This window comes from Scylla paramamosain, chromosome 32, assembly GCF_035594125.1.
Source record: "Scylla paramamosain isolate STU-SP2022 chromosome 32, ASM3559412v1, whole genome shotgun sequence".
NCBI lineage: Eukaryota > Metazoa > Arthropoda > Malacostraca > Decapoda > Portunidae > Scylla > Scylla paramamosain.
In genome coordinates, this window is record NC_087182.1 from 11,179,131 (window position 1) to 11,192,205 (window position 13,075).

Here is a 13,075-nt window from a genome sequence, read left to right on the forward strand (position 1 = left end):
CACACAGAGAGAGAGAGAGAGAGAGAGAGAGAGAGAGAGAGAGAGAGAGAGAGAGAGAGAGAGAGAGAGAGAGAGAGAAAGTTTAATCTCTCTCTCTCTCTCTCTCTCTCTCTCTCTCTCTCTCTCTCTCTCTCTCTCTCTCTCTCTCTCTCTCTCTCTATCTATCTATCTATCTATCTATCTATCTATCTATCTATCTATTTATTTATCTATCTATTTCTCTCTCAGACGGAAAAATCTTCACAAACTTCTGTGATTTGTAGGAAGAATTGTTATATTCATCATCAAATTAAAAAAATAAATAAATAGACAGTTAAACAGACACTCAGACAAATGAAGAAACACGAGTGTAGGATGAAGCGATGACGCGCTAGATGTAATTTTATTTGTTTTTCCTTTCTCTGACAGTCGTGGCTTGAAATTCCATCTTCCTCTGTGTCGCTGAGCGCCTCGCCTGCAGCTTTCATCCTGCTGTCTGGTGTTGGGGAACAGCGCGAGGATGTAACCCAAGCATTTCTTCCTTGGCGTAAACGTAATTATCATTGTGTCTCTCTCTCTGCCCATACACCACAGTTATTCTTCCGGTTTTATGAAAAAATTAATCGCTATTTTTTATAGAGTGACCTCTTCACTGCTATTCGGCGCGCCTTCCCTAAATTACCAACCACTCTGAGACATCTTGTCTTGTTCTACGGTCACCCCCGAACATTGTACTGGCTAGAAATTGCAAATATTATTTTTCTTTTTTTGTAGGTGTTTATAAAGACTCCATTACATTGCTTTTAGTGCAGTAAATTGTTGCATATTGCAGTGAAAGGCCTAAAGGAGCATCAAGACACTTAAGGAATTCAATCATCCTTCTTTCGAACAAAAAAAAATTTTAGGGAAGTGGCGATGACAGTTGTTTTTATAATTTATATTACCTTGACCAGGCTTCTGTACCTGTGATAAATTAATATAAAGATGAAATAAGATAGAAATAAACTTGAGGCTCTCAGCACAGTCTTGGAGTGGATGCGCAGTTTTGTGTTTATTAATAAATCTCCTCTTACCATCACCGCCAAGTGCCGGGGACACCACTTTGACAGTATTTCTTTACGTTTCGTTTACGTCAATTCTGATAAGATATGATGCAGTAAGTAACTAAGTGTTATCGTATCATTGTTCGTGTATAAGGGACTCGCATCCTGTGTCCTCTGAAGGACTCCAGTTCTCTCTGCGTATCATGGTGGTTGTGCCGCCGCCTTCACTAGCCAATCACGGCTCACGTCACAAGCAGCAGAGAAACTTTGGGTTGCCTGTGACTTTCAAAAGTGTCCTGTGAGGCATCTTTTGCCAGCGGCTGTCGGGGTGCTGGTGTTGCGGTGGAAAATGGAACACGGGGAAGTAGGTCTTTTTCGTGCGTGGGCAGAGCGGGAAAGAAAGTTGAGTTTTATTTGTTACGAATGCTTCGGGCGTAGAGGCGGCGGCGGCGGAGGTGGCGGTGCTAGAGAGGGCAGGGGATGATTGACTTGATATCATCAATTTTACGTTATTCCGTGTACCTGCGTAGCGTATACCTACTGCCAGTATGCAGACGAGCAACAAGCAGGGAAAACAGAAGAGTACACACGGGAATTTTCCACTTGATAGAGCAGTACATCGGCAGTAAGGGCGGAGACAGGCGGGCGGCCAGAGAGTATATAACGGGGTGGCGACGGCCGGGCGAGACCACTCCCCATCCAGACGTCGTAGGAGCGAGTACCGATCATAATGAGGATACTTGCCGCAGCCTTCCTTTGTGCCACGGCGGGCATCGGTAAGTTCTATTTGCTTACCTGTCAGCCTTGCTCGAGGCACCCACGTGTGTGCAGGTACGGAAGCGCCGCACCTAGTGAATTCAATAAGATAGGATGCTTAGTCAGAGTGATGCTCTGACGTGTAGTTGCCGGAATGGAATGTTTGACACAAGGACGCGATGTGTGACTGTGTGGCCTGACTGCCTCTGACCCACGACCCAGCGAGTGACAGTGTTCAGCCTCCTAGCAGCCTGCCAGGGCCTAGATGTGACCAGGATGTGACAAGTGAAGCAGTGTGCGGACAAGCCTGCTGCCTTGGAGCACCGCTAGCTTGCCCTCGGGCGCAACTGTCTCCTTCACTTCACGCATTACTGCCGAGTTGCTCCCTCCCGTCCAACTGTATTAAGATTACGTACACACGCACTAGTTTCTAGTTTATGCTAAGCACAACCTCGTAAGATTCCATCATTAAAGTCAAACTTTCCATGGTAACCTTCAAGAATTTTCCCTTGGCTGTTGGGAGAACTTCATTCCGTGCTCCTCGTCGTCGTGATTAACATTCATATCACCACCTGCGTGTTGATAAAGACAATGTCCTTGCCTGGCGACTTGTCTTGTCTTGATCGTGAAGGTGAACATATGCCAGGGAAACATGGGGTGCCAGAGAAGAGGGCAGGGTTGTGTCAGGACGGGCGAGTACAGGGCTTTTGTCAGGTAATGAGGTACTTGTGAAAGTGTGCAAAGCAGGGAGTGTGGAAGGGTGATGCAAAAGTAAAGGTGTGTCAGGGGAAACAGGGGTGTGAGGAGAGGCGAGGTGGAGGGCGGCGAGTCACTCCCAACAATCAGGACCGGATCAGTGCAAGGCTAAGGCACGATTTTCCCTCTCACACTGCGCCATGCATAACCTTTTCCCGAGCGGAGACATGATCGGCAAACCTCTCACTACATAACCTTCTTGTCTAAACCCTTTAACCCTTAACTTTCAGCTGGTGACCCTTACTCTTATTGTTAACTTCGTACTCACCCAGAACAACTAACCAGTACCTTTTATGTTGCACTAACCCTTCACCTTCAACCTGTCACTCGTTACTCAAGTGATACGTTAGTTTCCCTCTCAGCCCTCACTACTTGTTCATTGTCCGAGCATTCAAGTCCTTTAAGTCAATCCTACGTCTCTAGTTCCTCAGTGTTACATTAACTACGTCTCCTAATCCTTTCTCTCTGCATCACGGCTCCCACGCCACCACCACGACAGGCCGCGCCGGTGTAGTCTCGGGGTCACCTTCAGCCTTATGTCAGGGTTGGCGGCCGAAAACCCGACGTGTGCGTGTGCGTGCGTGTGTGTGTGTGTGTGTGTGTGTGTGTGTGTGTGTGTGTGTGTGTTATAGTAGGTAACCTTTTCTACCCTTCTCTAGGGCACACACACACACACACACACACACACACACACACACACACACACACACACACACACACACACACACACACACACACATGTAACCTTTTATGAAGTTAAAAGGGCGTGGTTAAGTGTGTGTGTGTGTGTGTGTGTGTGTGTGTGTGTGTGTGTGTGTGTGTGTGTGTGTGTGTGTGTGTGTGCAGGAGACATAATATTAGCGGGGGACGTAAAAGGTGCGGCAATTGTGTTAATTTATGGACAGGATGCGGGTGTTTTTCAGGTGTGTCGTCATACCTCGGGTATCCCCTGGAAGGTGTGTCCTTTCTTAGGAAACCTGTCGGCGCCTCCTCCCTTTCCTCTACCTCCTCCTCCTTCCTCCCACACCTCTTCCCCCCCTTTTTCTCCACCTCTTCAGATAATTACGTATGAGACAGCTTCCTCTCTCTCTCTCTCTCTCTCTCTCTCTCTCTCTCTCTCTCTCTCTCTCTCTCTCTCTCTCTCTCTCTCTCTCTCTCATCACTTCTAGGGAACGGCACGGTTCCACACCAAAGAAGATTCTGTCCACTTAGAAAACCATTGCACGAGTAAATGCAACGCTTCACTAGACTTGGACCACCACCCACCAAATTTAGTATAGGAAAAAGGTAATGCCACCCCCAACGTAAAGGGAATACAAAGCAACCCGAAGCTACTGTTGGTCTTGGATGCAGCAGCAGCGGCAGAGACGCGGCGATGGCGGAGTGTGCGAACTGACTTTCACTTTTGGAGAATAAACCCGTTTTCCTGTGTCTGGCGGCCTCGAGAGAGAGAGAGAGAGAGAGAGAGAGAGAGAGAGAGAGAGAGAGAGAGAGAGAGAGAGAGAGTGAACAACTTATGTATTCCGCCGTCAAAAGAAAACGGTAGTAAAACAGAGAGAGAGAGAGAGAGAGAATGCGCACCTTATGTATTCCGCCGTCGAAAGAAAACAATAGTAAACCAGAGAGAGAGAGAGAGAGAGAGAATGCGCTCCTTCCTGTACCCTTTAGTCGGAAGTCAAACGATAGTAAACCAGGAACCACTCGTCTTCCAGGTCAGACGTTTTGACACACTGCCATTTCGCTGACCTGACCTGGAGCGGCCGGTGAAAAAAAATTGATTCCTTATAAACACGCTGGGGGGAAAAACCTGCCACTGAACTGGTATGTTTATCTTGTAGTGAACTGGTTGCTCTTTGGTTAATCCTACAAAATACTGTGTGTGTGTGTGTGTGTGTGTGTGTGTGTGTGTGTGTGTGTGTGTGTTGGAAGGTGTTAGATTGGGCTGATATGTCTCTCTCTCTCTCTCTCTCTCTCTCTCTCTCTCTCTCTCTCTCTCTCTCTCTCTCTCTCTCTCTCTCTCTCTCTCTCTCTCATACAGCCTTGTGAATACTTTGCCTCCAGTAATGTACAATTGCTGTTTGTACCTAATTTTTTTTACCTCTTCAAATCAGATAATTGAAGGATACATATTATGATACGGCGCAGCAACTGTCAGTGTTACCAGGTTTACATAACAACCCTTCAGGGCCACACATCCCTGCATTCACTTCCTTAACCACACTACATACTACAAGCACGGTCACAGCCACACCCTTGCTTGCAGCCACACTTCCAGTAACACTTCACCACTTCCATCTACGCATGACAACATTCCATTTCTTCGTCCTTCCTTTCCTTCCTCTTCTGACTACTTCCTGCCTTTCGTCCTTCTCTTCCTCTCTTGCTTCCTTCATTTCGTATTGATTGTGCTACTAACTATTTTTCATTCTTTCTTTCCTCTTTCTCTTCGTATCCTATTTCTTGACCTTTTTTTTTCTCTCTCTCTCTTTCTTGCTACATAACCTGACAGTTTTCCTTAACCTTTCTTTTGGCCTCTCTCTCTCTCTCTCTCTCTCTCTCTCTCTCTCTCTCTCTCTCTCTCTCTCTCTCTCTCTCTCTCTCTCTCTCTCTCTGTCTTTCCTTTCTTGCTTATTTTTATCTCCCATCTTCATATTGTTCATTCAGTTCCTTTGTTATGTTTTGTCTTTCTTTTTTATTGACTGTCTGACATTTTTTAACCTTTCTTCTCTCCTTCCTTCTTTACTTTTGTCTCCTTTGTTGCTTAACCAAGTATTGCCCAATCACTTTTACGTCACCCCCGATATGGTCTTACACGCTCTCCCTCTCCCACCCTTCCATATCAAGTCACGGCCGCGCATTATGAAAAGCCCCGCCCTTACACCTGCAATTTGTACACCTCTGCCACATACCGTTACGTGTTACCCACCCTCATTTACACACCGCTATGTCTACATGCTCTCCTACTCTCTACTGCTGATTATAGTGAGACATACGCCCTTACACACACACACACACACACAGCCACACCTACATCCTTACAACGGCGCCACAAAACGAGGTGTTGCTTCATTGTCTCTTGTGTGGTGTGTGTGTGTGTTGTGTGTGTGTGTGTGTGTGTCCCTGTCTTGTCTTTCTTAACACTCACCTTGCTCAATGTGGAATTCTTCATGACACACACACACACACACACACACACACACACACACACACACACACACACACACACACACACACAGGCGCGCGCGCGCAGGCACGCACGCACGCACTCACCTTCGGTTCACTTTCGTACATTTATTTACAATCTGACTCTTAACTACTTTACCTTGGCGTTCTTGAATTTGATAAAACCTCCACTATTTGTTAATTTATACATGTAAAGACGTGCTGGACTGTGTGCGTAGCGGCATTCTCGTGTGTGTGAGTGAAGTAGGTTGCATGGCGTTGATTGTCAGTTCAGCTTTATAACGGTACTCCCAGATTGGATTTGGACTTTTTTTCCTTAATGTCGATCGTCATTACCCAAATATTAGTCTCTATTTTTTTCTCTTTTCTGCCAAAATATACACTGGGCCGCATGTCATTGTGTGGCGAAGCGCAACTCGGAAGTAGCACGGTGGCGACAGGCAGACATTTCACCAGCTTGAGGTTATTTGCGTTCCCTGAATTCGGCGGAGCATATTTCACTCGCTGACACATATCTGAACTTTCACTCGAGAGCTGGTGGCGTGGACGCCGTGCTCTCATTGGTCAATCCAGCTCTCCTAGCGGACACGCTATTGGTCGTCCCGTCGCCAAAAGTGAAAGTTACGTAGACGTGATTGGCTTATTCGGACTTTTTTTTAATTAAGGTTAATGAACTGTGGCAGGCGTACTGGAGGAAAGGACACATGTGTACTGAGACTTGGTGATGCTTGTGATGAGTAAATGACCTGATGAACTAACATCTTAAAGGAATTTTTTGTTTCTTAATTTTCTTTCCAATATGATATATTCGTAACAATTCGATCTGTGAGTGGTCTTCGTGTCTCTCTCTCTCTCTCTCTCTCTCTCAACGTGATCCTAAAACGTGACTGACGTGACCTGACATGACCTGACAGCCGCGGGACAGTTCGCTGACCCATGCAAGACCAAGACGCGGACCTCTGCCCACGAGGACCAGTGTGACCTGTACTATGAGTGCTTCAACGGACAGCCGGTACTGCAGGAGTGTCCTAACGGCCTCGTGTACCACGGAAAACGAACTCAAGGACTCTTTGGCGTGTGTGACTACGACTTCATGGTGGACTGCACTGGCCGACCTGCCCGGAGTAAGTAGTCACTCTCCTCACCTTCCTTCTCCCTTCCCCTCCTGCCACGCCCCAGGCTACGCCCAACACCTGGACCAGCCCAACCCGTGTGACTACAAGTCTGGCATCATCGGGGACATCACTTACTGCGACCGGTACTGGGAATGTGTGGTGGGCAACCCGCAGCTGTACGACTGTCCCAATGGTCTAGTCTTCGTCGGGAGGAACAGGGGAATCGCAGAGGGCTGTGACTATCCTTGGCGGGGTGCTTACTGTGACGACAAGCAGCTGGCCAGTAAGTCCATTCAGCCTTGCCTTGTTCCCCTTTCTGAGTGCCACCCAGAGTTACCAGGCTACCTGCTCCCCATCGACCTTGAGTATAATTAACGTGTTCTGTGCTCTTATTTGTAATCAAGACGATATATGTTTTTGTAGTATGTAAAATGTAACAGTTGTTCCTGCAATCAGGTATCTCTAATTCTTGATATAATATAGTAAATATTTTGGTCAATAGGTGTCAGAATGCTTTCCATTATTTTCTATTAGAAAGACACCAGTAAAAGACACAATAATGTCCTTTTTTTCTCTCTGTTTTTTTTTTTTTTTTTTCGCTCTTAGCCTCTGTCTGACATGTCCTTGCCCTTTGTCCCACAGACCCACCCATCTCAGGTGACCACTGTGACTGGCTGTACGGCATCTTCGGCCACGAGACCTCCTGCACCCGCTACTGGACTTGCTGGAACGGCACGGCTGCTGAGCAGTTCTGTATCGGCGGTCTGCTCTACAACGAGGAGAGCCACTCTTGCGACTGGCCCCAGAACGTGGTTGGCTGCCAGAAGCACCGTAAGTCATCCATTTTGCTCACATTTTAAATTTTCTTTCCTGTTTGCGTCTACACAGTAAGTACATCTGCAATAAGAAGCTACTTGGAATGTGATGTACAGGTTTTATTTACGTTGTTGTATTGCCATACTAAGCAATCCTTCCCTCGTCACCTCCAGCATTGTGCAAGGACGACCCTAACGCCAATGTACCCCTTGGCAAGTCGTGCGAGCGATACTGGGCCTGTCAGGGTGGCTACCCACGCCTGCAGCGGTGCCCCGCCACCCTTGTGTTCGACAAACGCTCTCGCCGTTGCGTGAACCCGCCTACCGAGGATTGCGAGGCGCCCACCACCACCCCCGCTCCGGAAGAGTTTGTTGACGATGCGGACTTCCGTGGGGGAGCACCCCCTCCGCCCCGCCGCCGCCGCCCTTCTTCCTCTCTAAACCAGGGACCCCAGGATCAGGGCTCCTTCCTCCCTAATAATGCCCTTCCTTTCCGTCCCTCAAGCCCCTCAGATTCCCGACCCTTGGGCCCGCCCCTGCCTCAGGGTGGCAACTTCCGGGAAGCACCGATTGACAAGGCCGTGCCCCTGAACTAAAGTGTCGTGTGAGGGCGGGCTAAGGGCTACCCGCCGTCCCGCCCGTGTCCCTCCTTCGGGTACAAACTCCCTCACCCAAAGATCGCCCGTCCAGGGCAGCCTCCCCCGCGGGACGCTGTACATAGTCCTTCGCAAAGTATTATGTCCGCCGCATTCTTCCACTTAGGCTTAGTTGTTATAATTCTGTTTGTAAATAAATTATGTTAAAAATACGTACTGTATTTTATTGCGTAAACACACACACACATTCTGTAAAGTTTTATACGAGAGTATCAGAAAGATTAAAAGAGAAAGAAGGATGGATGGATAGTATCTGTCTTTATTTTACGAACGCATTTGACAAAATCTCTCACCCAAGTATGGAAAATAAAACATAAAGAAGAATTTCATGGAAATTTATTAAAATGGATAAATATTTTTCTAGAAAATTCCTTTCTTGCCTTCTTGGCACACAGTAACCAGAGAATTTCCTCGGGGTTCAGTTTTGTTATAATTCATGATTTTCATCTATAAAAGTAACAATACTCGTAGAGAAAGATGTTGCAGAGGGCAATTTATGAATATTTTTGATGACATCAAAATACAAAGAACAGCTATAAATGAAGACTTTAATCAAATTAGCTGACTGCAGCAATAAATGAAGGTGGTTTTACAGATAACTGTCATTTGATCAAGTTTGGAAGAAGTGACTGAAGACCTAAGTTAGGCTACATCTGGCAAAAGACGAGAAATGCAGGGTAAAGTTATAAGCGTAAGAATGGATAGAAAAAGAAGTTTGACTTAAATAATTTATGAGTGCCAGGAAAAAGAGATAGTGATAGGACAGAGCAGTGTGACACACCGCTAGTAATAGGTTTAGAAGAATAGTGATCTGCTACCATTGCAGCATAGAACGGCCACTTAAGAAATTTGAGATGAAGGTAGAAAAAGATGAATGGAAACCCTATTAGAGAAGCTTTGAAATTGAAGATTCAAGCCAGACTACATCAAAAGTTTTTTGATATGTCTATGTAAGGCAATAGAAGAATAGTGACCAGCTATCATTGCAGCACAGAACGGCTACATAAGAAATTTGAGAGAAAGGTTTCACCGAAATACTCAAGAAAAGATGACCAAGTTTCAGTAAGTAAAGCTAGATCATCAGTGGATCGTTCTTCATGGAATCCATACTGAAGATCGGACTCTGAGAGAAGAATGAGAGCAGATAGGTGCTTCAGAATCATTCTGTTGAAGACAGACTCCAGATATGCTGGCATTAATTTATCACAATAGTTTTCTAAAATATATTGATTTTTTTTTACGTAGTTTTAAATATTGAAGATACAATTATGTTTGTGCTTTTATATATATATATATATATATATATATATATATATATATATATATATATATATATATATATATATATATATATATATATATATATATATATATATATATATATATATATATATATATATATATATATATATATATATATATACTGACTAACCGTTGTTTAGGCACTCCACATTGACCAACGAGAGGAAGAACTATTTCACAAAATGAGCGTAAAAAAAAAATATATATATATATATATATATATATATATATATATATATATATATATATATATATATATATATATATATATATATATGTATATATATATATATATATATATATATATATATATATATATATATATATATATATATATATATATATATATATATATATATATATATATATATATATATATATATATATATATATATATATATATATATATATATATATATATATATATATATATATATATATATATATATATATTTATTTATTTATTTATTTATTTATTTATTTATTTATTTATCTATCTATTTATTTATTTATTTATTTATTTATTTATTTATTTATTTATATATCCCTATTGGAGGAGGCAGTAGACACCTTCCGAAACGATCATTTTTCCCAGTGAGGTCTAAAGCACTGGATCAGGGGATAGTGTGAACTTATCATCAAACCAAACTGTGACCTTACTGAACGTTTCCTTTTGTGTTTCACAACACAAGGGGGCTGTCACAGCCTGCTCTCTAAAGAGAACTCTCTTCCTTCATGCAAAACTACATGCACTTATACACACACACACCATTCTCTCAAAATTCAAACTCAATATGGTGACTCCTACACAAGCCTCGGAGTCTCCATCTGGGAACTGCTCTTCTGGTATCGACCCTAAGTGTCTCGACATCCCCTCAACTTCTTCTTCATTAACTTCTGCAACATTCATGATCTTAGATCTAATTTTCAGTTTGTAGAACACCACTCCCCTCTGTCAAACCTTATCTTCTATTCTTCACTGAAACACAGGTGTCTGAGGCAACTGACAGTAGCCCCTTTTCTGTTTCCCCCTACTTTCTCTATCCTCATTTTCAATCCAGCCTACTTTCTATATCCTCATTTTCAATCAAACCTACTTTCTCTATCCTTATTTTCAATCCAAAGCTGGATGTTGTGTCTATGTGAACAATGATTTAACTTGCTTTCTTGCCACGTTCTTGAATCTTCTGAATTTTCCTACATCTGACTATGACTGTAGAGTCACTCTCAAACTCAGTTTATCTGTGTTGTATACCTCTCACCTAACTCCTCAGACTATAAGAAATTCTTTGACTACTTAACTTCAAAAGTGGAGCACATTCTGACTCTCTTCCCTTTTGCAGAGATCTCCATTCTTGGAGACTTCAATGTTCACCACCAGCTTTGGCTTTCCTCTCCCTTCACTGATCATTCTGGTGAACTAGCCTTTAACTTTGCTATCCTTCATGACCTAGAGCAACTGGTGCAACAACCTACTCATATTCCTGACTATCTTGGAGATATGCCCATTATTCTTGACCTTTTCCTAACTTCTAATCATTCTGCTTATGCTGTTGCCCTAACTTCTATGTTGGGCTCCTACGACCACAATTTCATATCTGTATCTTGCCCTGTTGTTCCAATCCCTCCTCAGGATCCCTCAAAGCATAGGTGCCTCTGACGTTTTGCCTCTGCCAATTGGGGGAACCTGAGGAAATATTTTGCTGATTTTCCTTGGAATGACCACTGCTTCCATGTCAGAGACCCGTTTCTGTGTGCTGAGCGTATAACAGAGGTGATAGTGATTGGCATGAAGGCATACATTCTTCACTCTTTCTCTCGACCTAAACACTCCAACCCTTGCTTTAACACAGCCTGTTCTCGTGCTATACATGATAGAGAGGTGGCCCACAAAAAGCACTTGAGTTTTCCATCACCTGAATCTCATGCGCTTTATATTTCTACTCAGAATCATGCTAAGTCTGTTCTCCAATTAGTGAAAAAGTGTCATAATTTTTCAAGATCTAACTCTCCTTGTGACTTCTGGCACCTAGCCAAAAACATCTCCAATAACTTTGTTTCTTCATTTTTCCCTCCTTTATATCAACCTGATGGCACCACTGCCATTTCATCTATCTCTAAAGCTGAACTCTTCATTCAAACCTTTGCTAAAAACTCTACCTTGGATTATATTGGGCTTGTTTCTCCCTCTCCTCAACCTTCTGGCTAATTCATGCTATCCATTAAGATCCTTCGCAATGATGCTTTCCATGGCCTAAACCCTCAATAGTCTTATAGACCTGATGCGGTTCTTCCTATTGTTCTCCAAAACTGTGCCCCGTGCTTGTATCTTGCCTAGTCAAAACTCTTTCAACTCTGTTTATCAACATCTACCTCTCTTTGCTGGAAGTTTGCCTACATTCATCCCATTCCTAAAACGGGTGACCGTTCAAGCTACCATCCTATTGCTTTAATTTCCTGTCTATTTAAAGTTTTTAATCTATCTTCAACAGGAAGATTCTTAAACATCTATCAATACACAACCTTCTATCTGATCGCCAGTATGGGTTCCGTCAAGGCCGCTCTACTGGTGATCTTCTGGCTTTCCTTACTGAGTCTTGGTCATCCTCTTTTAGAGATTTGGGTGAAACTTTTGCTGTTGCCTTAGACATATCAAAAGCTTTTGATAGAGTCTGGCATAAAGTTTTGATTTCCAAACTACTCTCCTATGGCTTCTATCCTTCTCTCTCCAACTTCATCTCAAATTTCCTTTCTGATCTTTCTATTGCTGCTGTGGTAGACGGTCACTGTTCTTCTCCCAAATCTATTAACAGTGATGTTCCTAAGGGTTCTGTCCTGTCACCCACTCTCTTCTTATGATTCATCAATGATCTTCTAAATCAAACTTCTTGTCCTATGCACTCCTACCCTAATGATACCACTCTGCACTTTTCCACGTCTTCTCGTTGACGTCCAACCCTTCAGGAAGTAAACATTTCTCATAGGGAAGCCACAGAATGCCTGACCTCTGATCTCTCTAAATTTTTTTTTATTGGGGCAGAGCAAACTTAGTATTATTCAATGCCTCAAAAACTTAATTCCTTCAACTATCAACTCGACACAACCTTCCAGACAACTATCCCCTCTTCTATAACACTCAACTGCCTCCCTCTTCTACACTGAACATCCTCGGTTTGTCCTTTCCTTATAATCTAAACTGGAAACTTCACATCTCATCTCTAGGTAAAACAGCTTCTATGAAGTTAGGCGTTCTGAGTCATCCCTGCCAGTTTTTTTCATCCCCCCCCCCCAGCTGCTAACACTGTACAGGGGCCTCATCTGTCCATGTATCGAGTATGTTTCACATGTATGGGATGGGAGGGGTTCCACTCATACCGCTCTTTTAGACAGGGTGGAATCAAAAGCATTTCATCTTATTAACTCCTCTCCTCTAACCAACTGTCTTCAGCTTCTTTCTCATTACTGCAGTG

At 43.5% G+C, this 13,075-nt stretch overlaps 1 protein-coding gene across 3 annotated transcripts; it reads left to right on the plus strand.

The window, feature by feature from the left end:
* Positions 1 to 1,637: 1,637 nt before the first annotated feature.
* Positions 1,638 to 8,455, plus strand: LOC135089185 (protein obstructor-E-like). Of its 3 annotated transcripts, none has more exons than XM_063984507.1 (4): positions 1,638 to 1,798; positions 6,897 to 7,115; positions 7,475 to 7,663; positions 7,822 to 8,455. In XM_063984507.1, exons 1-4 carry the CDS (start codon positions 1,753 to 1,755, stop codon positions 8,241 to 8,243), a joined length of 876 nt encoding a protein of 291 aa, XP_063840577.1. In that variant the 5' UTR covers positions 1,638 to 1,752; the 3' UTR covers positions 8,244 to 8,455. The 3 variants fall into 3 exon arrangements, with proteins under 3 accessions (XP_063840577.1, XP_063840578.1, XP_063840576.1); XM_063984508.1 differs by lacking the exon at positions 6,897 to 7,115 and adding an exon at positions 6,632 to 6,841 and having other exon boundaries at positions 1,654 to 1,798; XM_063984506.1 differs by having other exon boundaries at positions 1,666 to 1,798; positions 6,632 to 7,115.
* The last annotated feature ends 4,620 nt before the right edge of the window (positions 8,456 to 13,075 follow it).

Coding starts and splice junctions, on each gene's coding strand:
- LOC135089185 (XM_063984506.1), top strand. CDS start 6,707: ATGAGTGCTTCAACGGACAGCCGGTACTGCAGGAGTGTCCTAACGGCC. Junction 7,116..7,474: donor TGACGACAAGCAGCTGGCCA/GTAAGTCCATTC, acceptor TTTGTCCCACAG/ACCCACCCATCTCAGGTGAC. Junction 7,664..7,821: donor GGTTGGCTGCCAGAAGCACC/GTAAGTCATCCA, acceptor CGTCACCTCCAG/CATTGTGCAAGGACGACCCT.